Source organism: Xiphophorus couchianus, chromosome 24 (genome assembly GCF_001444195.1).
Source record: "Xiphophorus couchianus chromosome 24, X_couchianus-1.0, whole genome shotgun sequence".
NCBI classification, from domain to species: Eukaryota; Metazoa; Chordata; class Actinopteri; order Cyprinodontiformes; family Poeciliidae; genus Xiphophorus; species Xiphophorus couchianus.
Window position 1 is genome coordinate 16355424 of NC_040251.1, and position 27993 is coordinate 16383416.

At 38.6% G+C, this 27993-nt stretch overlaps 10 protein-coding genes across 10 annotated transcripts in view; 7 read left to right on the plus strand and 3 right to left on the minus strand.

Moving 5' to 3' along the window:
• LOC114140944 (histone H2B 1/2-like) lies at positions 1–17483 on the plus strand. Its single transcript, XM_028011294.1, has 2 exons — positions 1–462; positions 17154–17483. The coding sequence occupies exon 1, from the start codon at positions 22–24 to the stop codon at positions 394–396; it is 375 nt and encodes a 124-aa protein (XP_027867095.1). The 5' UTR covers positions 1–21; the 3' UTR covers positions 397–462; positions 17154–17483.
• Positions 1–27993, minus strand: part of LOC114140903 (uncharacterized) — a 1158965-nt gene that overhangs the window by 153192 nt on the left and 977780 nt on the right.
• LOC114140928 (histone H1-like) lies at positions 2351–3636 on the plus strand. Its single transcript, XM_028011270.1, has one exon. The coding sequence runs from the start codon at positions 2828–2830 to the stop codon at positions 3584–3586; it is 759 nt and encodes a 252-aa protein (XP_027867071.1). The 5' UTR covers positions 2351–2827; the 3' UTR covers positions 3587–3636.
• LOC114140914 (uncharacterized) lies at positions 6898–9177 on the minus strand. The gene is made up of 3 exons (XM_028011235.1): positions 8740–9177; positions 8475–8645; positions 6898–8268 (listed from the first exon to the last, which is right to left on the minus strand). The coding sequence occupies exons 1-3, from the start codon at positions 9023–9025 to the stop codon at positions 7241–7243; spliced, it is 1485 nt and encodes a 494-aa protein (XP_027867036.1). The 5' UTR covers positions 9026–9177; the 3' UTR covers positions 6898–7240.
• On the plus strand, positions 14243–15322 carry LOC114140941 (histone H2A). Its single transcript, XM_028011290.1, has one exon. It carries the CDS (start codon positions 14506–14508, stop codon positions 14890–14892), a length of 387 nt encoding a protein of 128 aa, XP_027867091.1. The 5' UTR covers positions 14243–14505; the 3' UTR covers positions 14893–15322.
• Positions 16667–27579, plus strand: LOC114140945 (histone H2B 1/2). Its single transcript, XM_028011295.1, has 2 exons — positions 16667–17137; positions 27421–27579. Exon 1 carries the CDS (start codon positions 16713–16715, stop codon positions 17085–17087), a length of 375 nt encoding a protein of 124 aa, XP_027867096.1. The 5' UTR covers positions 16667–16712; the 3' UTR covers positions 17088–17137; positions 27421–27579.
• Positions 20535–21354, minus strand: LOC114140932 (histone H1-like). Its single transcript, XM_028011279.1, has one exon. The coding sequence runs from the start codon at positions 21316–21318 to the stop codon at positions 20686–20688; it is 633 nt and encodes a 210-aa protein (XP_027867080.1). The 5' UTR covers positions 21319–21354; the 3' UTR covers positions 20535–20685.
• On the plus strand, positions 24393–25221 carry LOC114140938 (histone H2A). Its single transcript, XM_028011288.1, has one exon. It carries the CDS (start codon positions 24413–24415, stop codon positions 24797–24799), a length of 387 nt encoding a protein of 128 aa, XP_027867089.1. The 5' UTR covers positions 24393–24412; the 3' UTR covers positions 24800–25221.
• On the plus strand, positions 25573–26310 carry LOC114140946 (histone H4). The gene has a single exon (XM_028011296.1). It carries the CDS (start codon positions 25725–25727, stop codon positions 26034–26036), a length of 312 nt encoding a protein of 103 aa, XP_027867097.1. The 5' UTR covers positions 25573–25724; the 3' UTR covers positions 26037–26310.
• LOC114140943 (histone H2B 1/2-like) lies at positions 26959–27439 on the plus strand. Its single transcript, XM_028011293.1, has one exon. It carries the CDS (start codon positions 26996–26998, stop codon positions 27368–27370), a length of 375 nt encoding a protein of 124 aa, XP_027867094.1. The 5' UTR covers positions 26959–26995; the 3' UTR covers positions 27371–27439.

Genomic DNA, 27993 nt, shown 5'->3' on the forward strand with positions numbered 1-27993 from the left:
GTTTTCCAGGAACACATCAGGATGCCTGAACCCGCCAAGTCTGCTCCCAAGAAGGGCTCCAAGAAAGCCGTGACCAAGACGGCCGGTAAAGGAGGCAAGAAGAAGAGAAAGACCAGGAAGGAGAGCTACGCCATCTACGTGTACAAGGTGCTGAAGCAGGTCCACCCCGATACCGGCATCTCGTCCAAGGCCATGAGCATCATGAACTCGTTCGTCAACGACATCTTTGAGCGCATCGCCTCCGAGGCTTCCCGTCTGGCTCACTACAACAAGCGCTCCACCATCACCTCCAGGGAGATCCAGACGGCCGTGCGCCTCCTGCTGCCCGGTGAGCTGGCCAAGCACGCCGTGTCTGAGGGCACCAAGGCGGTCACCAAGTACACCAGCTCCAAGTAAACCTGCCGTTTACCATCTAAACCACAAAGGCCCTTTTTAGGGCCACACAAATACAACTAAGTGCAAGTCCTTTTCATATTTAAACACTCTATTTTACTCTGACAGTGTTTTGTAATTATAACATGAAAATAATTACATGTGTCAAACACTGAATATTTATTTCTCAAATCAATACTCCAGGTTTTGCTCCAACAAAAAATATGTTTTATTAATAGATTATTCTAACATTTTCTGGTGCTTTTTAAAAACTCCCCCTCTTGAGTTATCTTATAACACAGGACAGATTTTGGACATAGTTTGACTACAAAATATTCTAATAATATGAACATGATGATTAGAAGAATTTATTTTTCTAAGAAATGTGTGAATTGCCAAAAATTATTTGAGAGAAATTTTTTTTGAGGTATTGAGACACTACTCTACAAAGACACAATATTTTAAGAGGGAATCATAAATCTGAAACAGACTTTGTATCTATTCTGGCTCCACCTGCCCGGTAGTGATGATCGAACGGATTTACTTTCCAGTCCAATACTGAGTTTCTCAGGCTGGTATCAGCGATACTTAGTACAATTCCAGATGCATTTCGCATTTACCATGCTAATTGGTAAATGCTAATTTACCATTTTCTGGCAATTACCATGGTAAATGCCAGAAAATGGTAAATTAGCATTTACCATTTAGCATGGTAAATCTAAAAAATGTTTCATTATGCAATGACTCAAATTGATATTGCCTGTAAAATATTTATTTCAAATATAGTTTACTAATACCTACATTTGAAAATTATTTAATGGTCAAAGCAAATTAGTCTGAAAATGTTTTATCTATAAAATAAATCTATTTTCAGAGTCTGCATCTGACACTGTGCTTCCCCTTTTGTTCTGTCTCAACTCTACTCTGTGATGCGGTTTGATCTGAAGTGTTTCACAAAGTTTGTGTTGCACAACTCGTTGTTTTTGGATCTGAAAAATCTTCACACGCGGCTCAGCTTGCAGCAGCAAAATCTGGATGACTGAGTCTACAAGTTATTCATTTATCCAGCTCGGAGAAAAGTAGTTCTCACAGATCAAAAAATTTATACAAGATCTCAACAGTTTCTTTCCAAGTAATTTTTGTTGAAGGAATACACTTCCTTCAAATAACTGAGGTATCAAAATAAGTAATATTTTGATTTGAGAATTGATTTTAAAGTAAAATGAGCTAGTGTCAGAAGTATCAATATTTCAATATTGATCTGCACATCACTACTGCCCACCTCTGCTTAATACAGGGTAACTAAATCGCATTTGTTTTCCCAGTGTGCATCTGGCAGGATGTTGATCAGTAAATGCAGCATCACCACTTTATGTCTGCTGGTTATTAACTGTTCTGATATTTGTTAGTTTTATGATGTGCTGCCAGGAGTTTCAATGACTATTTTATCTTCCATGGGATGTTTCATTTCTAAAATCTTCCCACTGCCAGAAAATGCAAATATTGATGAGATGAGTTATGTTGTTGTACGTCATTAATTGCAACATTTTATTTCCCTTTGGGATTGATCGAGTATTTTTGTATTTGAATACTTGATCATAAGTATAATTCTAAGCATATAGTGAAGTGTAAGGTAATCTTCAAGAATTAAAACAAAAATGCATGAGATGAGTTCAAAGCCAAATGAATTAGAAAAAAAAGAAGCTGAAGCATTGGCAACACATCTGATACAGGAGATTAAACTTGCCTCTGTGTTTGCCACATGGCAGTTCATATAATTAAACTAACAATGTTCCAATATTGCTTAAAATTTCTATTATTTAAAAAAGTCTCACTTCATAATTATGGAATCAACCTGAGCTGGAATAACAGTGATCTGAAATGTGCACGACTTAAAGTTATCACTGTTTTTTTATCTGTATTTTCTTCTGAAAACAACAAACATACTTTAGTTAATTTTTAAATTAGAATGTGATGGGTGTGTAGTTACTTATTTTAATAACTATTTGGTGAAATTTTTTTTTTTTCCCTCCATCAGATTCATCCCAGAGGAATCCTGACCGGCGGCGTAATCAGCGATAGATTCCTTGTGCTTTTACTGTCGGATTAACTTCCGAATTTAAAGCTCAGATAATAAAATTACCACAACCATTTCATTTTTATTCTTTCCACAGACTTCTCTTGTAGTGAGAGGACCACATTTACGGGTTCTGTAAAGTGATTTTAGATGTTTTAGGAGACGAAATGTGTTGAAAATTCACCTGTCGATGCATAGAATCAGACGGTCTCCGACACCTTTGAGATCTAATGGAACAAAAAGAAAAGCTTGTAGAAACCAAATGTGACCTCACTGTGGAGACAAATCAGTTTCCTTTCCGTTACAATAATATTTATGTTAGAAAATATCACATTTGAGAAGATTTAAAGCTTAAAATGCAGCGAAGAAAACACAAGTATGGCCATTTTTGTGGCAGCCGCGCAGCGGCGGACTGAGTTGTCTCTTCACGGTTCTCACGTCTGTTATAAGTCCCGCCTCCTGGCGCACGCTGGGAACGTGGCACAACAAGTGAGAAATATGGCAGAAGTAGCTCCATCAGCTGTTGTAATCCCGGCGGATGTCCCGCAGAAGCCTCCTCCCAAGTCCAAGAAGGGAGCCAGCATCTACAAACTCATCGTGGCCATTGTGGCCGAGTCCAAGGAGCGCAAGGGAATGTCTCTGACGGCGCTGAAGAAGGCTCTGGCAGTGAAAGGCGTAAATGTGGCCAAGGGCAACAAGCGCATCAACAACGCCGTTACGAAGCTGGTCACAGGAGGAACCCTGAGCCGAACTAAAGGGACCGGAGCATGCGGCTCCTTCAAGATCGCTAAGCCTAAGAGGGAGCCGAAAGTCGCCGATGCCGATCCAAAGAAGGCGGTGAAGAAGAAGGCTCCCGCCAAGGCAAAGCGACCGGCCGGCAAGAAGGCCAGCGCTCCCAAAAAACCCGCCAACAAGCGAGCAGCGGCCAAGAGGTCCCCGAAGAAGTCACCGGCAAAGAAAGTAGTTAGAAAGGTAAAGAAGAGCCCTAAGAAGACTGTCGCTAGGAGGCCGAAAACTGTGAAGAGGCCGAAGGCTGCAAAGAAACCAAAGCCTGCTAGGAGACCTGCAGCTAGAAGACCGGTAGCCAAGAAAAGGCCGGTAAAAAGACGCCCAGCTACGAAGGCTAGGAGGTACTAATTAGTGAACACCTGCGCAAAGCACCAAAGGCTCTTTTAAGAGCCACCACTCCTTCCACTAAAGAGACGGTTCCTAAATAAACCCTTTTCACATGACGTCACACAACTTCCGTTTTGGCTCGAAGCTGTGTATCCTTAGTTCCGGTGTACATAGTAAGTAATGATAAAGTTGTCTATTTCATATATATATATATGTCATATATATATATATATATATATATATATATATATATATAGAGAGAGAGAGAGAGATGTATAAATCTGACAGCATATGTTGATCAGACAGATCACCGGAGCATGGAGTTTACACAGTCTCTAAAACATTTGCCTAAAATAAGATTTGAAGATATATCACGATTTGCAAACCAGTTCTCTCTGACAAAAAAATCTAAATTAGACAAAGGCTACAAATTCTTCACCGAACAATACCTGTTTGACTATGAAGGTAGGTATTTTTGTTTTGCGTAACCGTTAGCTTAGCATTAGTGAATTTTGTTAGCTAGCTAACTACGTGACATAACTGTTCCTTAACCAGAACTTTTTACTGTTTTTGAACTATAACGTTTTAGGCTCTAATCTTGATCAGATTATTAAATTATAGACTGGAGTTGCCACTCATCCCATAAAATAGGGATTTGTTTGTTATAAGCAGAGATGTCCGGTGCCGCCGCTGCTTTGTAATGCCTTTAATCGGACCACTTTTTCGGTAACGAATAATCTAACGAGTTCGTATTTCAAATCCAGTAATCAGATTAAAGTTATTTATCCAAATCATAGCACATTAATATTTTCTTGTGTATTTATTTTTATTCCTTCTTTGCGTCTTTGGGAGAGACTCTGTGACAGTTAGCAGTGACAGAAACATGAACAGTGCATGGAGATGCGCATTTTGTTGCTGGAAAAACAGAAATATCGTCAAGCCCAACTGTTATTTGTGGCTTTTGTCTTGTTTTTTCTAAACTTATAAAAAATAATGATTCACCGGTTGCGTTTTTTGGGGGACTTGTGTTTGAACGTGAAGTTGCTCATTTGAGCTTGGAAATGAGCAGAGATACATAATCAGCCCCAGAATATGTCTATCTATTTAGTTTCAGTCAAACTCTCCCTGTCCATCATCTTAAACCAATCTCCTCCTCAGTTCAACCTTTGTGATTCCATGTTAAAAGCGCTTTATAAATAAACTTTACTTACTTACTTATAAGTGGACATAGATTGTTGATGTTATGATTATAAAATAACTAGCAAATAGTAAGTATTGGCAAAGCTCAATGTAATGTGGGGTCCTCATACCATGAGAGTATATCTGGAAAGTGGCAACTCCAGTAAAGACTATAACTTATTTGTGCAACCACCTTTCTGCTGTTAACTACAAAAATTTGAGCAAGAGAAGAGAGAGTAGTGTTAATGAAATGTTTTTCCCAAACACTGTTGGAACAGTCTCGACTGCAGTTGAGGGAGAGGTGTCAGTGAGAGGACGATGTCACAGGTCAATGAAGAAAAAGGAGGAAGCTCATTACCTTCAGGTTTCTCAGATGAATAATTATCAGATGTTTTGATTAGGGTTAAGTTTTATTTTATTTTGTTTTGCTGCAGTTGCACACTTGGCAGTAGAAAATTGATGACAGCATAACAGGATTAATAATTTTTATGTCCCTATTGGCAGGTTACACTTGATTCTTTTGTGGTGCCTGTGGAACTGAAGTACATGTCATGTTCTTGCACAGCTGGGAAAGCCCTGTGCAATCACATGGTGGGTCTTCTGTTTCAAACTGCTCACTACAGTACAATGGGCTACAAGACCGTACCATTGCCTCTGTCGTGCACCAGTTCACTGCAGACCTGGCACCGTCCAAGGACAAAGGTCAGATATTAATATTTCTTTAACTTTTTAGGTTTTAGGCTAATCACTTGTATTGATTTATTTTTAAATAAATCATTTGTGATTATAGGGAGTTGCACCAGAGGCTACAAATGATATGACAGTGTGTAAACCTGTGGCAAGGGAAAAAACCAGGATTAGGACTAGCGTGAAGTGCACACTGTACAGAGCGTATGCAGGTGAGGGAATGAGTCCCCTGCTATTCAAAGGTGGTAATGCCTTCCTAACATAGATAAGAATGAATAGCATGTATTGCTTTGTATTTCATATTAGCTTACATAATTATTAACATTTTATTATTAACATTTGTAACAGCTTTTTCATTATGGTGTGAAAGGTCACATGACATAATTAAATCTACATAAACATTTACGTCTCTCACTTGCCAGGTCCTCTTCCAGATCCTCATATTGAAGCCAGCGGGGAGAAACTAAAAGAAATCCGTCCACAACCAGGAATATGCAAGTTGCTTTATGGACTGCAAAACCTTACTTTAGTGGACTCTAAATTTGGTCCTGTGCCATTTGGTTCTGTGCTCTCATATCAGTGTCCTCCTGAAATGAGCAGAGACATAATCAAACATCCAGATGCCCCTGAGTTCCCTCAATTACCTGTTGACGGCTACAGCTTTAGGTTTCCACTAGATTTTGAGCCTAATTATAGGCAACTTTGCCATTTAGAGAGCCTTAAGATATCACGTAAGATCTGTGCTGCTATTGAAGCAGAAACCAGACAGCAATCAGAATGCCAGCTGTGGACAGAGGTACGCAAACCCCGACTTACAGCCAGCAGGTTCCGTGAAGTATGCCATGTGCGTGGTCAGTCTTCTGCCAAGGCCTTGGCAACTCGTATTCTCAGAAGAACTCCCCAGACAGCTGCTATGAAAAGAGGGTTGGATCTGGAACCTGAAATACTGAAGCAATATTCTGATTTGTTTGATGTCTCTGTGATGCAATGTGGGTTTATCATTCATCCTGACGCACCTCACCTTGGAGCTAGCCCTGATGCTAAAGTCTTCAACCCTAAGGAAATGCCTCCATTTGGGTTAGCTGAGGTAAAGAGTTGCAATGTTGACAATGTGGCACAAGTTAATCACCTAGTTACAATTAAAGGCCAGGCTTGCCTTAAGAAGAGTCATAAATACTATTATCAGGTTCAGGGCCAATTGGCTGTAAGCGGACTTCAGTGGTGTGATTTTATTACAGATACCCACACTGACTTCACAGTTGAGAGAATATTTAGGGATGAGGAGCTTATCCTCTCAATGAGACAGAGGCTTGATCATTTCTATCATGACATCTACATGGATGTTTTCTTAAATGGTAAACCTTGAGAAAATGATTGTTATAAAATTGATAGGCCTTTTGTAAATACTCTCCCTATCACAAATGGGCTAAAGTTGTGAACTTGAGGCCATTTGTGTATGCTCCATGTTCATTTTGTAATATAATTATTCTATTAATGTTTGCAATTGATGGCCACAAATCTTCTTTGTTCCACAATAAAAACGTTAATTTGAACATTTTCTCTCATTCAAATACTTCATTGACAGATGTGTAAAATGTACAAGAAAGTGCCATTTAAATGTAAAGGTTGTACATATGTAGCTACCTCAAGATAAGCTATTTACAATAGATTTGATAGAACTGTACACATCTATTCATTTATTCAATAATAAAAACAAATACAGGTCATATATATGGAGAGATTTTGTTTATAACACAACTGTTTACATTAATGCTCATCCAAGGGCTGTGACTTGCAGGAGAAGAGGCTCTACACAGGTTTGTCGCCTTTTAGATCCAGAGGTCCCTGATAGTTTGAAAGTAGACAGCAGATGGCCCACAGCTGATTGACTGAGCCTACCATAGAAAGAGGAACAAGACCATCCCAGATATGGTACTCTTTCACCCTTCGTATGGCTCTTTCAACTAAAATCCTCAGCCGAGCAATAGCCTGGGTCTTCTGGGTGTCCTCCATGCTGAGTTGGGTGGATTTTTTAAGTGGAGGAATGATAAGCGTTGCTCCCACCTCTGACAGAATCTTCTCTATCTGGAAACCCTTGTCGGCCATAACCCCATCTCCAGGCTGAAGTAACGTTAATATCTGTGATTTTCGAGTTATTTCTATGTCGGAGATGGAGCCTGTGTACAGTCTGGATACAAATGTTATAATCCCACAAGGAGCAATGCCAATCAGACCTTTAAAGGTGGTGTGGTTTTTGTAGTTTGAAAAGGTTTCTGACTGTAGTGTGAGTGAGGATGCAGTTTCACAACGGATCTCAGTGCAGTCTATAATCGCACGCACGTGAGGGCAGTACTGTTTAAATTTGTCAGGCATGGTGCGCTGAACTTGCTCTCTTGTCATCCACAATGACAGCGAACCAAGAACCAGGTAAAGGTAACTAGTCCATGTTAAAATGGTGCGGCTAACTGTAGACAAACTGACCTCAAAGATGGTCGACAAAGTCTTCTCCTGAAGTCCAGCTGCAACACGGCAAAGAAACATAAACAGTTCATCAATGAGTGGAAGTTTTCGCTGTGGACTAGGTATTTCTTCTGCAGTCCGCTGTGCCTTGGACCAATACACTAGCCTTGAAGCAGAAGGGTAAACTGACTCCCAAAACACATTGAAGACCTCTTTTGAGGTGAATTTGGTGTAATAACGGAAATCTTCATCTGTCAAACAAAACCTGAAAATCACTGGCTGCTTCTTTTGAAGAGTTAGCTCTAGGATTTCCATTTCAAGTGATAACACTTGGAACTCCAACTCTTTAATTCTCTGTATGGCACCGTGTAGTTCACCTAAGGGAAAGAAAAATAAATGTTAATAGACTTCACACAAACATCTATAATTTTTCACTGTCCTCATTACAGGATACACGTGTGCGTGTGTGTACGTATATATGCATTTTTTGTGTTAAACTCAAAAAACACTATATTTTCTAGACGGTTACAATGTGATTCATTGCCATATAATTTTTCTACAAGACACTTTATGTAATACTAACCCGGAAAAGAATGACAGGCATAGTCATGGTCTTTTGCCATTGGACCTGCAGGCAATTTTTCCTTTGAGGAGTCCTCAGGGTCAGTAATCTTATGTGAGTCATCCTGAACAGCAGCACTGAGAGACTTTTTGGTTCGCCTGTAAACAGACTCATGAGCTTGTGAACTTCTCCCTAGATGTGAAAAATATGTTGAGTCACTTCATGATCATAATACATTTTTGTTTATATTTTTAAAAACTGTTCAACAATGTTCTCCTTCATTTACCCCAATCATTCCAGTGAAATCTAGAAGGCACAGCTCCTTGACTAATCCGTTTTCTTCCACTGGCTGTTGTACTTATATCCTCTGGGGTAAAGTGCTGGCTGCAGACAAAGGTGCTCCCTCTGAGGATTTGAAACATTTTTCCTTCATCTCTCCTGATTGCTCTTACCCAGCGGGCACGTTTTTCCACATCCACAGGAAAGTCATGGAAGCTCAAATAGGGTTGTTTTTGTTTGTTATTTGAACAGCATGGCACACTACAATAGCAACGGTTTGATGATTGTGCCATGCTTGTTTGATAGATGGGTCGTTGCTGAGAAAGATGGAAAAATACAACAAAACAAAAAGAGAAATTATGAATCACATCAGAATATGTGAATGATGCATGTAAATCTTTTAAGTCAATATTTAAAATACTATTCTAAACAACGTTGTTGGAAGCTGCCCTTTATTTTCCATTAATACAGAAAATGAACCTCTAAACGTTACATCACTGACAGGCGGCGGTGTATATGTTTCCTAACTGTGGCTAAAGCTGCTGCTAGCTGGTTTACTCATGATCAGAGGCTGGTTCCTTTGAATACAGTTGGAGAATGGTAAATTGACAATGACTTATAACGGTTATCTAGCACGTAAACACTGTTTTATAAAACACAGAAAGTGAACCTCTAAACGTTACAGCGCTGACAGAGAGTATATGTTTCCTAACTGTGGCTAAAGCTGCTGCTAGCTGGTTTACTCATGATCAGAGGCTGGTTCCTTTGAATACAGTTGGAGAATGGTAAATTGACAATGACTTATAACGGTTATCTAGCACGTAAACACTGTTTTATAAAACACAGAAAGTGAACCTCTAAACGTTACAGCGCTGACAGAGAGTATATTTTTCCTAAATGTGGCTAAAGCTGCTGCTAGGTGGTTTACTCTCCGATCGGAGGCTGTTTATTTTATACACAGATAGAGAATGGTGAATTTACAATGATTAGTAACAGCTATCTAACACTTAAATGCTGTTATTATTAAACTTACCTTTTATTATATCCTTAAGATTATGAGAATGCGGGAAGTTTTCAGCTTGGTTCCCAAGGCAAAATCACACCGGAAGTAAAGATACCCAGTTTTGAGTTATGGCGGCCATTGTCTGACGTCACTGTGAAAAGGGTCTAACGGAAACATAATCGTCTTCTTTAGATTTTAACAGCAGCTTGAATCCATTATTGTTGCACTACTGCCATCTGTTGGATCCTAATATTCTCTTAATGAGCCTGGTATTGTTTTTTATAAAATGTTTTTTTTTTTTTTTTTATGTAGCCGAGTGGAAAAGCATGATGATCACCAGAGGGAGCTGAAGGTAGACGAGCTTTGCCGGCTCCTTAGAGAAAGGGATGAAAAACGTTAGACCGGAAGAAGTCGTTTTGTGCCGTTTGCTACGGTATGCTAACGTGCCTAACGGTTTTCCACTGTCCTAAAAAAGAAGGTAAATGTATTTAGAACTTTATTTATTATTACAAAGTGACCTGTTGGTGTGTTTCTGAGAAGTGTATAGGATTATATTGGGTGTGATGTTTGCAGATTTCCGTAAAGAACTGTGGGGCTTGTTCTGTCTTAATATATTGTGAGTTTCTGTTACATGATATGTGGTTATATTTAAACAATAACCTGTTGTTATTTTACTGAATGTATGTTTATCTGACCTTAGTGCTGGTTAGAGTCAATGGCCAGTTGCCACCACCAATTTTTAGTAAGCAGAGCGTTTACTAAGTGAGTATTTTAATATGTTGTGTAACACTGAGTTGACCATATTGTAAGAAGTCTGTGTGATTTTACTTATTTTCATTTTTTTATAGAAGCATGTCTGCTTCAGTTGTTTATGCACTCCGTTTTAAACTTATAGTACAGTATTTTATACATAACTTTGCTTAAAAGAAAAGGGATTTATTTGATTTTGCTATTCAAGAAGCTGTCTCTGTAAGATCTTTGTTTAGCAAAATTTCACCATTCTGTAAAACTCCAAATTCATTTAACACTACTCTCCCTTTATTAGAGTATTCGAGAAATAAAACCCCATTTCTAAGTTTTGTGCCTGGTTCCCTCATTCTACCAGGCTACATTTATAAAATGAAATGTCTTCCATTTTCTTTCACTACTATTTCACTGAGCAACCACATTCTCACATTTCAATTCCCTGTTAAAACCTGTTTCCATATTCAGTCATTTTCTTTGATTCACATATTTTTCCTACAACTAAATAAAACATGTTTCATTGTTTCTACAGTATCACACCAATTACATAAATCAGTAAGATGTCCCCCATCTTTAAGAGTTCCATTATTATTCTATTTATATTTATCTCCTCCCTCCTGTTTATTCCTCTAATCCTTATAATATCAACTGAATTGTATATCCTACATAAATGCCTTCTATTTATTTCATTATCCCACCTAATTTTCCATAATTTCTTACTTTCTTTCCAAACTATACTTTTGCCTTCAGATTTAGATAACTTTGTTGTCATATCAATATCTTCTTTTTTACAGCCTCCTTAGCCAACCTATCTGCTATTTCATTACCCAAAATACCTACATGAACAGGAGTCCAAAATATTATTACATTTTTGCTTTGTTCACATAATCTATGATGAACAACCATCACCTCATATAATATATTTTGATTATTACTTTTACCTCCCTTTTCCATACTCAATTCTGATAATGAATCACTACAAGCTATTATTTTACTTATACTAGCGTCCTCCACCCATTCTAAAGCTAATAATATAGCACATAATTCTAGTGCATATATTCTCACAAAATCAGATGTTCTTTTTGAAATATTAATCTTTAATTCAGGATTCACTAGTAAATATAATCTCTTCTTGATTTGGTAATGGTGGTTGACAAGAAATGTCAAGTAACATTACTGCCACCTATTGGTATGGAGTGTGGTTCACTATCTATCTATCTATCTATCTATCTATCTATCTATCTATCTATCTATCTATCTATCTATCTATCTATCTATCTATCTATCTATCTATCTATCTATCTATCTATCTATCTATCTGTCTATCTGTCTGTCTGTCTGTCTGTCTGTCACACACTAACCTATTATATATAATAAAATTTCATGAAATAAATTAGTTTTCTTTTAAGTCAAATACAATCTATCTTTGCGTTTTGGTTATAATGGCGGTTGACAAACAAAGGAAGCACTACCGCCACCAACTGGTGAGAAGTGTGTATGTCTGTTTCAAAGTATTCAAGCTGCTTTCAATAAGATTCAAGTATATCAGCAGCAGGCTAAATGTAAATGTAAGGACAAATACATATACAAAATATGAAAATAAAGCATCCTATACAGTAAGGGAAATTTACTATATCAGAAAAATTACTAAAAGTAGTACAATCAGATTAAGAGAAATATGCATCTAACTGGTGTAATAAAAATAAGTATGCATGTACATTTGAGCATAAAAATATCACCAGTCATGCAAAACCGGAAATTATGCAAATAAAATTCCCGAAAAATGTTTTAACTATTCATCCTTAAAATACTTATATTTTGTATTTATTTTAAAAATCCATCAAAAGAACTTCAAATTTAATTTCTTTAAAAACGTTAAAATAATCCCATCTTTTTGTCAGCTTGTTTGTCTTCTACCGAGCTTTATTTTGAAATCTTAATTTTAACCAATAGCTGAGTCCGATATGGTTTCATCACGTTCGCAATCTGAGCCAATCAGAAGTCCCCTCGCGCCGCCAGTCTCTTTATAAACCTCCGCTGCGGAACAGATTGTCTGTTACTACAGTGTTAAACACGAAGAAACATACTGAACCGCGATGGCCAGAACCAAGCAGACCGCTCGTAAATCCACCGGAGGAAAGGCTCCCAGGAAGCAGCTGGCAACCAAAGCTGCCCGTAAGAGCGCCCCAGCTACCGGCGGAGTTAAGAAGCCTCACCGTTACAGGCCCGGCACCGTGGCTCTGCGAGAGATCCGCCGCTACCAGAAATCTACCGAGCTGCTGATCCGTAAGCTGCCCTTCCAGCGCCTGGTCAGGGAGATCGCTCAGGATTTCAAGACCGACCTGCGCTTCCAGAGCTCCGCTGTCATGGCTTTGCAGGAGGCCAGCGAGGCTTACCTGGTGGGTCTCTTTGAGGACACCAACCTGTGCGCCATCCACGCCAAGAGGGTCACCATCATGCCCAAAGACATCCAGCTGGCCCGCCGTATCCGCGGAGAGAGGGCTTAAACTGACTCCTGACTCGCTTCAACAAACCAACGGCTCTTTTAAGAGCCACCTACATAGCTTTATAGAGTGACTCTTTCTGGAATGTATATAACGTTATGCTTAAACAATAAGCAGTCTTTTCCTCTTAACAAGAGTGCACACCTATTAAGAACCAAACGTATCAATTTAATGCCATTTCATACATTTAATTTTTAAAAAATATTTACCTAAATTGTACTTTCATTACTGAGATTGTTTATAGTCCTTAGCAAGAGTTTAAGATTTTGACTATTTTTTTTATTTTTAACTCTACCAATAAATATTTAAATGTGACTATAGCCCAGTGTGCAGAAAACTACGTTTGTCAGTAATTAGTTTAAAAAGGAATATTGTTGTACAGAAATAGCTATAGTTGAATAGAAACAACTAACCTTTATTGGAGCTACAAAACTCGGCAAATAACTTTAGTTGGCCTTGAAGTCTTTGTTTTCAGTTAAAGGCTTACTGATCAAATGTTAAACACTTCAGTACAGCTAACTGAAGTTGCATGCTGGACACCCACTGCACAAAATATGGAATATTACACTAAACACAATTTTAATTTTCAACATTTTCTGTGCATGAACAGGAAGTTTAAGTAGTTCCTTTGCTGTGATCTGGACTCAGCATCTGTAATTTTTAAAGAATCAACTAGTCAAATAGAGAACCGAAGCAAAATGTATAGTGTAAGAAAACGATTTATAATACTAATGCAAAATTACATTTTTCAGGAAGCTTCAGCATTTTAAACTTACACTGTGGTTTCAATTCATGGATATAAAATGGTTAGTTTACAACCATGACATGGAAGTAACAACACAGAAGAGTCTGTTTTGATGACTGTGTGTTTGTGGTGGAGGACTACACAAACCAGTCATGTTTGTTTTCACCAGAAAGTCCCACATTCTGCGCTACAGCAAACAGACCGATCATTTCCATCTCGTTCAGATTCAAGTGGTTTGTCAATGTTTTAATCCACACTAAAAGTTCTGCACAGTATATGTTTATTTTGTTATCAATGTTTGTTTTAATGTGTATCTGTGTGAATGTCCTGGTGACTATACTTCCAATATAAAAGTCTCCACTGAAGGCCAAAAGTGTATTATTTTGTTATAATTTAAATATGAAGCTTGATTATGTGATTTAATTCAGTCTAATTTTATTAAAACGTGTTTATGATGTACATAGTTATACATATTGTTTTATTTTAACCCAAAAAATATGTCACAGGGAAATTAAAACCCCTGTTGTACAACAGAACCAATAATGTCGCATATATGTGAGCTTGTGTATTTTAGTTTTGAAGATTACAGCGCCGGTAAAGCGGAAGTCTTCTCTCCAGTGTGAAAACTTGACGAACGCCGTCGTGATTGGACGACTAGCTTTCTGCTCAAGTCTGACCAATCAGTGAACAGACTGTGCCTATAAGTAGACGACGCTCGCTTTCATTAAACTACTTGCGTTTTTTCAGAGGTAGGATCAACTTCAATTGAAAAAGAAAATGTCTGGACGTGGAAAGACCGGCGGCAAAGCCAGAGCTAAGGCCAAGACCCGCTCATCCCGTGCAGGGCTCCAGTTCCCAGTGGGCCGTGTTCACAGGCTGCTGAGGAAAGGAAACTACGCCGAGCGCGTCGGCGCCGGAGCTCCAGTCTATCTGGCGGCGGTGCTCGAGTATCTGACCGCTGAGATCCTGGAGCTGGCTGGAAACGCTGCCCGCGATAACAAGAAGACCAGGATCATCCCCCGTCACCTGCAGCTGGCCGTCCGCAACGACGAGGAGCTCAACAAACTGCTGGGTGGAGTCACCATCGCTCAGGGTGGTGTTCTCCCCAACATCCAGGCTGTCCTGCTGCCCAAGAAAACCGAGAAAGCAGCCAAGGCCAAGTAAACCGTTACAGTTTCAAAACTACAAACCCAACGGCTCTTTTAAGAGCCACCCACATCTATCTGAAGAGTCAAATTCTGAAAGTACTTTAAAGTATATTTTAAGTTTGAATTAAAGTGAGGAAGTAAACAAGAGTCATTGAGAAAATTTTACTTGAGATATTCTTTATAAAGAAAACTATGAGTGTAATGTCTGAAAAGAATGTGTGGGAGACAAAATTTCTGTTAATAAAAGCACACATTATAGGGAAACCAATATAGACTTTAGTTCAGATGCATTCACATATAAAAGTGGCAAATGGATCACTTGAGGTGTGGGGTTCTGAATTATTCTTTACCTTGACAGGTTAATGTAATGTGAAAGCCTTTAGGGCATAACGGTTTGCTATACTTCCCGCCTGTGGTTTGGGTCTATTAACTCCTACTTTTGCAAATCAAAAGTACATAAGTGTTTGTTTTTTTTCAAAATGCAAGAGTCCATTTAATGGACATGCAAATTGTAACATGTCAAATTTACAAATATCTAACTTTGTTCGTGTGTTTGTTCCTGAACGAAGAAACTTAATTTATATACATTTTAATTACAGTAACTCTTTAAAAAGTGTGTCTTTATTTTGAAATATAGTCCAGTAAACGGAAATGGTTCCTGTTCTGCTTGCGGACTTAAAGGCGGAAATTGAAAGTTGCAGAGTGCCTGTCTTCACTTACGTCCGTGATGTGTGTTTAAATACAGACGCAACCTGCAGTTTCAGTCAGTGTTGAAGTTGATTTATTACTGATTACACAATGAGTGGACGTGGAAAGGGAGGTAAAGGACTCGGGAAAGGAGGCGCCAAGCGTCACCGTAAAGTTCTCCGTGATAACATCCAGGGAATCACTAAGCCCGCTATCCGCCGCCTGGCTCGCCGCGGTGGAGTCAAGCGTATCTCCGGTCTCATCTACGAGGAGACCCGCGGTGTGCTCAAGGTTTTCCTGGAGAACGTTATCCGTGATGCCGTCACCTACACCGAGCACGCCAAGAGGAAGACCGTGACCGCCATGGATGTGGTGTACGCTCTCAAGAGGCAGGGCCGCACTCTGTACGGCTTCGGCGGCTAAATCTACCAGCTTCTTACTACAAACCAACGGCTCTTTTAAGAGCCACACACACTTCTTAAAGAGATGTTTCTTGTATAATTTGTATTATGCGTTCTGTGAAAAAATGAGTAAATACCTTGTTAATGGATTTGCCTCACTTGTAGAACTGAAACATTAGAAAGCATTACAGCAGAAATAAGTAAGCGCTTCCTAAGTGTGAAAAAGAAGCTGGGAAATCAAACAGTCCATGCTTACATGTAGAAGAGCGGCAGTTCCCACCTTAAAACTTTAAATCTTGACATTTTAAGTCAATCTCTACATAAAATAGAAATATCCTCTCCTGAGTAATGAAAGCAATATGAATCATGAGCAACTCCAATAAAGATTATATTTGGTCTATGCAAATTATTTTAGCGATAGATTTTTTTTTTTATTTCCTTTGAATTAAAAAATGTTACGAAAATATTAAATACTAAGCATAAAGTACAGCTTTCTAAAAACACCCGAAGGAACACATAAAAGCAGAGCTACACAATAAACTTCGAAAAATGTATATTTATACTCATTATTTTACACTACTCAAGCACTTAAACGCGAGAGCAAAGCCTAAAGACGTTCTAACGCTATGAGCAGCTGAACCAATCAGAGGCAGGCGTCAGCGCACTCTGATTTACATACAGAACCTATAATACTGGTCTCTCTGCCTTTGCTTCTTCATTCGTTGCTGTTTTCCAGGAACACATCAGGATGCCTGAACCCGCCAAGTCTGCGCCCAAGAAGGGCTCCAAGAAAGCCGTGACCAAGACGGCCGGTAAAGGAGGCAAGAAGAGGAGAAGGACCAGGAAGGAGAGCTACGCCATCTACGTGTACAAGGTGCTGAAGCAGGTCCACCCCGATACCGGCATCTCGTCCAAGGCCATGAGCATCATGAACTCGTTCGTCAACGACATCTTTGAGCGCATCGCCTCCGAGGCTTCCCGTCTGGCTCACTACAACAAGCGCTCCACCATCACCTCCAGGGAGATCCAGACGGCCGTGCGCCTCCTGCTGCCCGGTGAGCTGGCCAAGCACGCCGTGTCTGAGGGCACCAAGGCGGTCACCAAGTACACCAGCTCCAAGTAAACCTGCTGTTTACCATCTAAACCACAAAGGCCCTTTTTAGGGCCACACAAATACAACTAAGTGCAGGAAACTTGTACATTAACTATTCATTATCGGATTGCTGAATTTCTTAAATGGTCATGTAAAAGGGAATTACTACATTAGTATCCATAAAATCCTGTAAAGTACTTTTTGTATTTTCTTTGTCAAGTCAGGCTTTCTTAACTTGAAACATTTAAATAAAACTAGAAACAAAATTAATTTCAACTAATTAAAATTGTTTGGTTTGAATGTTTTCTGCAAAGTTAAATTGATATTTTAGTTTTGATTTTAATATGTGACTTTCAGATAAAGATCTATTTGCAGAAATTTATTATCACATTTAAACATCTTTCCTTTTTTCTGTATAGTTTTGAAGGTTATTAAATTTTGAAACTGGGTTTACGAGCCTAAAAATATGCATCCATATATCCATACCCACACACTCATATGCATTAGCCTTAATTTAATTTGCTGTATCTCATCTATCTTTCTATATCTTGTGAAAATGACCTTATATTTCCTTTTAAATTGTACTATAGTTTGACTTTAACTCCTCATTGAACTTCTATAATTTTACCCCATGAATTTAAATACAAAAGCTCCTTGTTGTGTACTAGAAATCCTTAAGTCTGAGTTTAACTTATGTCCCCTTCATGCTCTGCATGTGCTCAGGTAGCAGTTTATTAGATGCCTTAAACATAATTGGAGCGATTTTAAATTCCACCAGATCTTCAAATTTAAGAGTTCTAGATTTTGTGGGCTCATAATAACCAACATTATGGATGAGTCTTACGGCTTGTTTCTGTAGGATACTTAGTGGATGCAAAGAGCTTTAGTAATTATTTTTCCCACACTTCTGAATAACATGGCAAAATCAGAGAGTTATATTGAATATTACGTGATTTATTATTCAGAATATGTCTAACATTAGCCAGGATTGATGTGCTTCTACTTACTTAATTCTGTAAATGTCTAAGGTTTCTGTATCTGTATGTAAGATCTACTAACCTGGTAAATCACCTGCGACAAGGCGATCAGTGACTATGAATCCTTATAATCAAATAACGTATCAGAACCAGGTTCAACTCAGGAGCAGCAAGGGAAACAATGTGTTGAACAAAACAACATATTTATTACACATTTTGACAATAACACTAACAGAACAAAATAGTCAAAGTTTTCTTTTAGTAGTCCTAAGTCAAGTCAGTCAAGTTCAAGAGTTTATTTTCCTTTGATTTGTTTTCAGTTCAGTATTCAGATCTGAATGTTATATTGTAGTATTAATATGTGTATTCCCACCGATCTAGTGGAACAGAAGAAGGTCCTTCTTTGGCATCGTGTTGGACACAATGAATCCGCTCTTGTGGATCCTGGCTCGCCGGTCTTCATGCGTTGTCTCTCATCACAAAAAAACAACCTGCATGCAGCAGAAACATCTTTCACTATAGTGTCATATGTGATTCTAAGTCACTTCAGTAAAATTTTATCTCTTCACTCCGTGTAGATAAAATTATTTCCAGCTGTGATAAATAACTTTTTTTTTTTTTTTAGTTCAACAAAACATCACAAAATATTCACTGAATTGACATCAATATCTTTTTTTTCCAGGACTTTTATATTCCATACAGTGTAATAAATAACTCACTGTCACTAAATACTTAATCAGTATCAGCATTTCGACAAGAAAAGGCGCAATATTAGCAGAATAGCCTTTGAGAGTTAGCATTAATAAGCATTGCTAATTTCCATACAAAACGTTATGTAGAACATGCATTCTGACCCATAACAAGCATCTCCGGTTGTTTTTTTTTTCCCCATTTAACATTGAAACTATAAAATTAAAATGCAATAGAACTTTTATTTCATAACAGCAAAATATTAGCTTGTGGCTAATCGATAGCTAACGAAGCTAATTATAGCACAGAACTCACCGGAGATTCGCAGCAAGAAAAAGAAAGAAATTCAATCTCAAAAAACAAACTTCTTCCGGATCCAGATACACAGGAATCAAAAATTACCCAAAGATGAAAACTAATTCTTGAAAAATATAGAAAAGAAAACCGAGTTTTGTTAGTAAAGTGACCACAAAACGTTTTTTTCCTTCTTCTTCTGGTTGTTCTAGCTCATATCCTGTAGCATATCACTGTAGCTTTAGACTACTTTGAAGCTATTTACTGCCACCTATTGGCAATATAGTGTATTACAGGCTATCATTCATATTCGCTAAAATGACATGGGTTACATGTAATCATTATTTTTGTTGTTGTGACTTAAAAAAAACTACCTGGTTTGTATAAAAACAGTTTCATGTTCTGCTACATTTGATTAAACTCTTGCATTAGAAGTTTAATGTGACCGATTCAAATCTACCACCAGGGGGTGGTGTCTTATTTTGGTCTAATGAGGCATCTAGATGTAATATGTATGTAAATATTTGAGGATGTAAATATTTTTGATGGATTTAATCACTTAACTGCCCTGATTAGGGCTCGAACAACCAAAATGTAAATGTAGTTTAGTAAAGATGGATTATTTCTTTGTAAGCACAGCGCAACCGGGCTGTGAGAGTCTGTCGGCCTTTAAACGCTCACTGGTTGCCATGGTTACCCGCATTCATCTTGCGGTTTTAATGTTAGCTAGCATGCTATCGGCCTACTAAAGCTGTTTATCACACAACGTGATAACATAAGTTATTCTACCAAATTAAATTTAGTGAATGAGATGAGTCTTAATGACCAGTAAACAGGTGAGTCGATAAATGACGAGAGAAAACGGACCAAAATTATACTTACTAGCAAATATTAAAGCAAATTGTTCACAATTAGCTCTCAGTGGAGTCCCTCTAAATAAAACGAACTTCTACATGGTGAACAATAAGATGAAACTTACTTTTTTTTATATAATAAAAACTAAATTTTTATTTAAAAAAAAATTTAAATCCATATTTAGCGTGCAAATCATTTCTTTCTAATTTGGCCACAATTAGAGTGAAAATTAAAATGCAGCTGAATCCATCAAGGCGGCTGAGAAATTAATAAGCCTTCAAAAACGCAGCGGGTTGAACAAGAGGCAGCGTGAGGTACAGAGACGATGCGCTAAAAATGAAACCTGACAACTGCAAATACCGCAAAGCTGCGCGACGGAGTTGCGCAGAGTGAAGATCTGCGCTGGCGTCGAATTGGAAATTATTTAATTGACCTTACTGTAAATAGAATGATATATTCTTGCCTGCATTCTGAATGTGACATGCGCAGTGGCTGCTGATGACTGATAATCCTTCTATAAGGTTTTTCATATGGATTAATCTCCGCTCGTCATAAGAATATTCAGTGATGCAATTCAACAATTACTGGTTGGCAACAAAAGATCTGAGCTAATCTAACAGGTTCATGTTGTCCTGATTTCACTACTTATCAAACCGGAATATTGTTTTAAATCCTCTTTTAACAAATCGCTGTCAGAAAACACATTTTATTTTTCAGGTAACTGATACTTGTTAGGAACCGTCTCTTCAGTGGAAGGAGTGGTGGCTCTTAAAAGAGCCGTTGGTGCTTTGCGCAGTGGGTGAAGCAGGTGTTCACCAGTAGCTCCTGTTAGCCTTCTTAGCTGGGTGCTTTTTTGCCGGCGTTTTCTTGGCTGCCGGTCTCTTAGCTGGCTTCGGCCTCCTAGCTGTGGCCTTTTTGGGGCTCCTTTTGGGGCTCCTTTTGGTGCTCTTTTTAGGGCTCCCTTTTACCCTTTTGGCTGCTTTCTTTGCCGGTCCCTTCTTTGGAGACTTCCTGGCTGGTTTCTTCGCCGGTGACTTTTTCGGTGACTTCTTGGCGGCTGGTCTCTTTGCCTTGGCGGGAGCCTTCTTCTTCTTCGGAGTTGCCTTCTTCGCTGGTTTTGCGGTTTTGGGCTTCTTCTTCTTAGCCTTAGGTATCTTGAAGGACCCGGATGCTCCGGTCCCTCTAGTCCGGCTCAGGCTTCCACTTGTCACCAGCTTGGTAATGGCGCTGTTGATGCGCTTGTTGGACTTGGCCACATCGACGCCATTCCTGGCCAGGAGTTTCTTGAGCGCCGCCAGAGAAACCCCTTTACGTTCCTTGGAGTCGGCCACGGCGTCCACGATGAGTTTGGAGATGCTGGGTCCATCCTTCTTGGCCCGGGAGGTGGACTTCTTCATCGGGATTTTTGCCGAGGATCGGATAGCCGCCGGAGCTATTTCCGTCATGTTTCTGGGTCGATCGATCTTGTGTCAAACTTAGAGCGAGAGGCGGGACTTATAACAGACGTGAGAACCGTGAAGAGACAACTCAGCCCGCCGCCACGCTGCCGCCTCAAACATGGCCACACTTGTGTTTTCTCGGCTTCACTTTACGCTTAAAATTATAACTAAATTAAGGTGTTATAACTTAAATGTTGCTATAACAGAAGCAAATCCCTCCCCTCTATGTACTAACGTTGTGTTTGGTTTCCAGAACTTTGTATTTTTTTCCCAGGACCCTTCAGACCTGTCAGATACGCTGTGATTTTGTGAGCTGAGCGGCGGGTTTTTTACACATTTCGTCTCCTAAAACATTTAAAATCGGTTTGCATAGCGCATACATGTTGTGTTTTTGTTAGCAGAGACATATTTAAGCAAAGTTCTGGTGAAAATGCTGAGGTGGTGCGATTTGTTGAAGGGTAAGTGGGGAGGATTTCTCTGGCAGCAAACACATGGAAGCTGTCGGTGAATAACTGTTATAGAACACTGTTATGGAACAGACTTATGGTTACCAGAAAGGAAACACTTCTGCTAATCCATCAGCAGAATGGATTAGCTGCTTGTCTCTAATTAGTGCCATTTAGATTCACCCCCCAAAAAAGAAAGAAAGCAATGTTGATCCATTCAGCAATGATTTCAGATCGATTTTTAGACCCTTGCTGCATTAAGAGGAATCTGAACATAACAGCATCTGGCTAACTTCTGGTATACTAGGATATTACTCTCAACATGTAATGCATCAGAGGAAAAATAACATTTGTAAATCACAGAGTTGTGCTACCAGGAACTACTTTACTCCACAAACAACAAATAATGAATATTTTTCAATCTGTAGAGCATTTTTCATGAATTAAAAGTCGTTATTTTCAGACTTAGACCAATAGTTTGATCTATAAGGGAAAAAAAACTTTCTGAAAAGTTACTTTACCAAAAGTAAACTGTCAGCACTGGATCAAACTGAAATGACATGACACTGAACTGAATCTTTTTGCTCATTTAATTCAGTGAGAAGCTTGATTTCAGTCAAGGCAGAGGGAAAATTTTTACTAAAATATCTGAAAACAAATATGAGAAGCTGCTCTAAAGCTTCCTCTCCCAAGTCAGAGGGTTCATTTAGCCTTAGCAATGTTTTGTAATGCAGAAAGTTTGGCCTGAAATAACCAGAGAGAGAAGTAAACATTTATAACAGCAAAGTTGTTGTAGGCCTGGAGACATTAAAATCTAAACTAAGTTTGTGCTTTGAGTTACTATAAGATAGAAAAGGTAAAAATTTCTCTATTTAAACAATGAATGATTTTTAAAAAATATTTTTTGAACATCCACTAGCGTTCTCTACAGAAGTTTGAGAGCCGTTGTCCTTCATCACTCGTGTTGAAATGATTGACAGTCACTTGCTGCCATTTAGTGGGTATTTCTGAAATTGGCCCAAAAGGAATTGTTGTATGTATGTATTTTTTATGAAAAGTTTTATACATATATTTGTACATATTTGTTGCAACTGTCACAATGTTGTGACAACATGTTTAGAGACAGATAATGTGTGGAAAAAATAGAGCTCCTCTGCCTTCTCCCGTTGCTCCCAGAGCTATCTAGACACAGCCATTCAGAGTCAGGAGGCAAGTCTTAGCGCTGTCAATTACAGAATGTGTGGCACTGCCCACCCCCTGCTTTGATGCAGCTAACAGAGCTGTCGTTGCTCCACCAGTAGCACATTGAGCAGCATGTACATGAGATTGATTGAGAGTGCTAAGACCCTCCTCCTGTTTAATTAGTTGTTGTTGGTCAGGGACTGGATATATATATATATATATATATATATATATATATATATATATATATATATACCAGTGCAGGAGCACAGTCACCAGCGACAGCAGCGGGGACGTTCCACGGCCTCTCCAGCCTCACACTGAACTCTTTCAATGTCTGTTTATTATTATTTTAAAAATAATGCTTTGGAATAAAACAAATAAAAATCTCCCTAATGGCAAACTTCCAGCAGATTGCAGCTCTGGTCAGATATTGGCAAATATCACAACAGCATTGATCACTGTTTGGGTGGAGGGCGGGAGATATCCCGAGAAAAAAAATATATAATTTACAATCTGATGTGTAACGATGGCACTTTAGAAAATGTAATGTTTTAATTGTTGACTGTGTGTCCTATTACTTTGTCTGTACAAATTCATTTTATATTTATATACATCATTTTTGATGGATCTGAGATCATTTTCTAAAAAAAATGTAACTAAAAATAAATCACAACATACGTTTGTATAATTAACTTGTAGGTGGGTTTTACATAACGCAGCACCACAAACGATTCTCTACCAATGTAATTAGTGTTCATAATTTAATGGAAGTAATATTTCTATATAACAAGTGTCAGATTTAAGAAGAATCAACAGATTGGAGATTCAGTTTCATTTATTCATTTTCTTAGCTCCCAAGTCCCTAAAATATTTTCTCTAGTTATACTTTGAGTATGAAATATGTCAGCCACTACTATTTTATTTTATTACTAACTGTCCCTGTTTACATGTAAGTAAGCATACAGCACCATCTGGTGGAAAACCAAATAAAAACAATTTTATTAGTATAATGTAACGAAATCATAATAAAAAACCAGTACGTTAGTTTTCTGTTCGTACTTAGTCATTTGTGGGGCACTGGCAGGTTTATTTACACCTTTGTCTTTAGGTAAATAACTGCATTTACTGAAATTAAAGTTTGACAAATCTTCACTAAAAATATGTTTTATTTCCTTATTTTTTTTAAAGAAAATATGTCCAGGAGAAATAAAAATACATTAATTCCTGTGCGGTGTATGGAAATTATACTGGAACTAAAATCATTATGCTTTGGTGCTTTATTTTGTAACTCCAACTTACTGGTGAGCGGATGTTATTACGAAAGTGCGGGATATTCTGATTGGACGGCTGGCCTTCTCGTAAATATTGACCAATCAGTGAACAGATGATACATATAAGTGCTGAAAGTGCAGCCTACATAGCATCATTTAGATTTTTGTCAGAGTCGTAGTCAGCCTTAACTATTCAACATGTCTGGACGTGGAAAGACCGGCGGCAAAGCCAGAGCTAAGGCCAAGACCCGCTCATCCCGTGCGGGGCTCCAGTTCCCAGTGGGCCGTGTTCACAGGCTGCTGAGGAAAGGAAACTACGCCGAGCGCGTCGGCGCCGGAGCTCCAGTCTATCTGGCGGCGGTGCTCGAGTATCTGACCGCTGAGATCCTGGAGCTGGCTGGAAACGCTGCCCGCGATAACAAGAAGACCAGGATCATCCCCCGTCACCTGCAGCTGGCCGTCCGCAACGACGAGGAGCTCAACAAGCTGCTGGGTGGAGTCACCATCGCTCAGGGTGGTGTTCTCCCCAACATCCAGGCTGTCCTGCTGCCCAAGAAAACCGAGAAAGCAGCCAAGGCCAAGTAAACCGTTACAGCTTCAAAACTACAAACCCAACGGCTCTTTTAAGAGCCACCCACATCTATCTCAAAAGCAAACTCCTCACTTGTATCTACAGGCCAAAACATATGCATATGATTTATGCTACAAAATTACAAATTGTTTGTTTTCGCCAACATTAGAAGGATGCTATGAAGTTTTTCTTCTTCTTTTTGGTAGTGAGACATGTAGTACTAAATATCTCCTGAAAATTTGAACTATTCCCAAAATATCCTGAAATCAAATGTTGTAAAACACTGAATATACAAGTATAACTTTCTGAATTTTGTCAAAATTTCATAGCAATGCTTTGTCTAAAATCCACCAGGTTGGGTTAATGGAACGCTTCTCAAGCTAATGTGATAGAACCCAAGTAAACCAAATATGTAAAATCCATTAATTGGACTAGAGAGTATCAAAATAATTTTTAGATTGCAAATACGGCCCGAAGAGATTTAACATTATACAACATGAGATGGCAAAAAAAATTAGGATTTGTTAAAAAAAAAAATTAATTAAAAAAGCTATCAAAAGGATTGAGATCGTTAACTCAAAAAAAATGTAATAAAATAAATTTCAGCACACCTGTTTGTACATTTAACTTGCAAATCCTGATGGTACATAAGAAGTGTATATAGGCTATGATGTGAATTAAATTAATTTTTTTATTCATTCACAAAAAGCTAGTAATCCATTTTATTTAGACATTGTAATTCTTAGTTTGATTAGTTCTTACGCATTTTCTGTTTTTGTTATGTAATATTTATTGAGTAGAAATGTGTGCTCTTTGGCGTAATCTTGAGGCGGAAGTAGAAATATGGCGCCTTGACTGTCTTCTCTTACGTCCGTGACACAAACTTAAAGCCAGACGTTCTGCCTTCTTCGGTCAGTATCGTGATACAACTAAAGCACAATGAGTGGACGCGGAAAGGGGGGTAAAGGACTCGGGAAAGGAGGCGCCAAGCGTCACCGTAAAGTTCTCCGTGATAACATCCAGGGAATCACTAAGCCCGCTATCCGCCGCCTGGCTCGCCGCGGTGGAGTCAAGCGTATCTCCGGTCTCATCTACGAGGAGACCCGCGGTGTGCTCAAGGTTTTCCTGGAGAACGTTATCCGTGATGCCGTCACCTACACCGAGCACGCCAAGAGGAAGACCGTGACCGCCATGGATGTGGTGTACGCTCTCAAGAGGCAGGGCCGCACTCTGTACGGCTTCGGCGGTTAAATCTACCAGCTTCTTGTTACAAACCAACGGCTCTTTTAAGAGCCACCCACACTTCTTAAAGAGATGTTCCTGAATTTTAATATTTATTCGCTGCTTCTAAAGACTTGTATTGTGGTATATATGACTGAATTTTATTTTTAACACTAAGCACTATTGATTGTTGGAGCTAGCATTATGTACTGATGAATTTGACTAACCTCATATTGTGTCTGGAAATTGTGATTACTACATAGTACTAAAACATTTATAATGTATAAATCGGGGGACTGTTAGATTCAATCTCAAGTAAATAAAGCCCTACCTCAATTTTTTTTATTTTATAAAGCATTCAAGAAATTCAAAATTATACTTTTGAATAGTTTTTTTTCCTCACTCTGAGTATCCAAGAATAATTTACTCAATTAAGGGTAGCTAAGAAACCCTTACTTTCTATCCTTTTTCATAGTAAAAGTGAAACTATGTGGTAAAGCAGCTCCTAAAATTATTGTTCCCAAAAATTACTCAAGTAAATGTGACTGAGTAAATATAATTAATAGATATCCACCTCTGCCATAATATCAGATATTAATAAAATGAAAGGTGGAAAAAATGAAATAATCAACAAAAATCTATGTAAAAAGTCATAGACAACATATCATTAACATGTTATTCAGGTGTCATAAGATTTATTTAATTTGTAAGTTTCAAATGAAAAACTTTGATAGTTTCTTTAACATGTAAAAATATCAATAACTGATTATTTCTGCTTGAACTCTAAAAAAAAATATATATATATATAAAAGGAAACATCAACTCAGTGCTCAAGAGAGGCTCACAGCTCACAGACACACAAACCTTCCGATGAGCTCAGCCAATCAGAGGCAGGCGACAGCGCACTCTGATTTACATACAGAATCTATAATACTGGTCTCTCTGCATCTGCTTCCTCAGTCGTTGCTGTTTTCCAGGAACACATCAGGATGCCTGAACCCGCCAAGTCTGCGCCCAAGAAGGGCTCCAAGAAAGCCGTGACCAAGATGGCCGGTAAAGGAGGCAAGAAGAGGAGAAGGACCAGGAAGGAGAGCTACGCCATCTACGTGTACAAGGTGCTGAAGCAGGTCCACCCCGATACCGGCATCTCGTCCAAGGCCATGAGCATCATGAACTCGTTCGTCAACGACATCTTTGAGCGCATCGCCTCCGAGGCTTCCCGTCTGGCTCACTACAACAAGCGCTCCACCATCACCTCCAGGGAGATCCAGACGGCCGTGCGCCTCCTGCTGCCCGGTGAGCTGGCCAAGCACGCCGTGTCTGAGGGCACCAAGGCGGTCACCAAGTACACCAGCTCCAAGTAAACCTGCTGTTTACCATCTAAACCACAAAGGCCCTTTTTAGGGCCACACAAATATAACTTGAAGCAGAAATCCTGTTTATGCCAAATGTAAAGTAGAAAACAACGTGGGAGTTCTACCCTTTCATGCATCGTCATTATCTGTTTTCAGTGTTCTCACGTTTATTTATTTTCATTTTGTACATGTATACTGAATCAAGTTCTCATATCCATGGAAGATTTATAGATTTATTAATAAAACCTTTTGAATTTGTTCCATATGGTTTGAAATATTTGTCATCATTTTCTTACAATTATCCATTTTGGTCAGTAACTATGATACACAGCAAAATCTATTATATCCTTAAATTAGCTTATTTGTCATATTTTGAACTTTTTTTGTAATCCATGTTTATTTATATTCAATCTAACTGTTATCATCCCAAAAAAATAATCCAATGGAATATAACTGGGAAAACAATTAAGACAGAATTATAGCTTTCAACTAAAAATAAATGCAAGGATTCACAATATAAAATACAAAATAAGAGGCTATAATAAATAACAGGTTCTATTTATTGTAATTCATGTTGCCAAGATAATATCCTTCATTTTGGGGGGAAAAGAATATAAGGACTAGTGATTTAG

Coding starts and splice junctions, on each gene's coding strand:
- LOC114140944 (XM_028011294.1), top strand. CDS start 22: ATGCCTGAACCCGCCAAGTCTGCTCCCAAGAAGGGCTCCAAGAAAGCC.
- LOC114140928 (XM_028011270.1), top strand. CDS start 2,828: ATGGCCATTTTTGTGGCAGCCGCGCAGCGGCGGACTGAGTTGTCTCTT.
- LOC114140914 (XM_028011235.1), bottom strand. CDS start 9,025: ATGGCACAATCATCAAACCGTTGCTATTGTAGTGTGCCATGCTGTTCA. Junction 8,646..8,739: donor ATTTCACTGGAATGATTGGG/GTAAATGAAGGA, acceptor TTTCACATCTAG/GGAGAAGTTCACAAGCTCAT. Junction 8,269..8,474: donor TGCCTGTCATTCTTTTCCGG/GTTAGTATTACA, acceptor TCTTTCCCTTAG/GTGAACTACACGGTGCCATA.
- LOC114140941 (XM_028011290.1), top strand. CDS start 14,506: ATGTCTGGACGTGGAAAGACCGGCGGCAAAGCCAGAGCTAAGGCCAAG.
- LOC114140945 (XM_028011295.1), top strand. CDS start 16,713: ATGCCTGAACCCGCCAAGTCTGCGCCCAAGAAGGGCTCCAAGAAAGCC.
- LOC114140932 (XM_028011279.1), bottom strand. CDS start 21,318: ATGACGGAAATAGCTCCGGCGGCTATCCGATCCTCGGCAAAAATCCCG.
- LOC114140938 (XM_028011288.1), top strand. CDS start 24,413: ATGTCTGGACGTGGAAAGACCGGCGGCAAAGCCAGAGCTAAGGCCAAG.
- LOC114140946 (XM_028011296.1), top strand. CDS start 25,725: ATGAGTGGACGCGGAAAGGGGGGTAAAGGACTCGGGAAAGGAGGCGCC.
- LOC114140943 (XM_028011293.1), top strand. CDS start 26,996: ATGCCTGAACCCGCCAAGTCTGCGCCCAAGAAGGGCTCCAAGAAAGCC.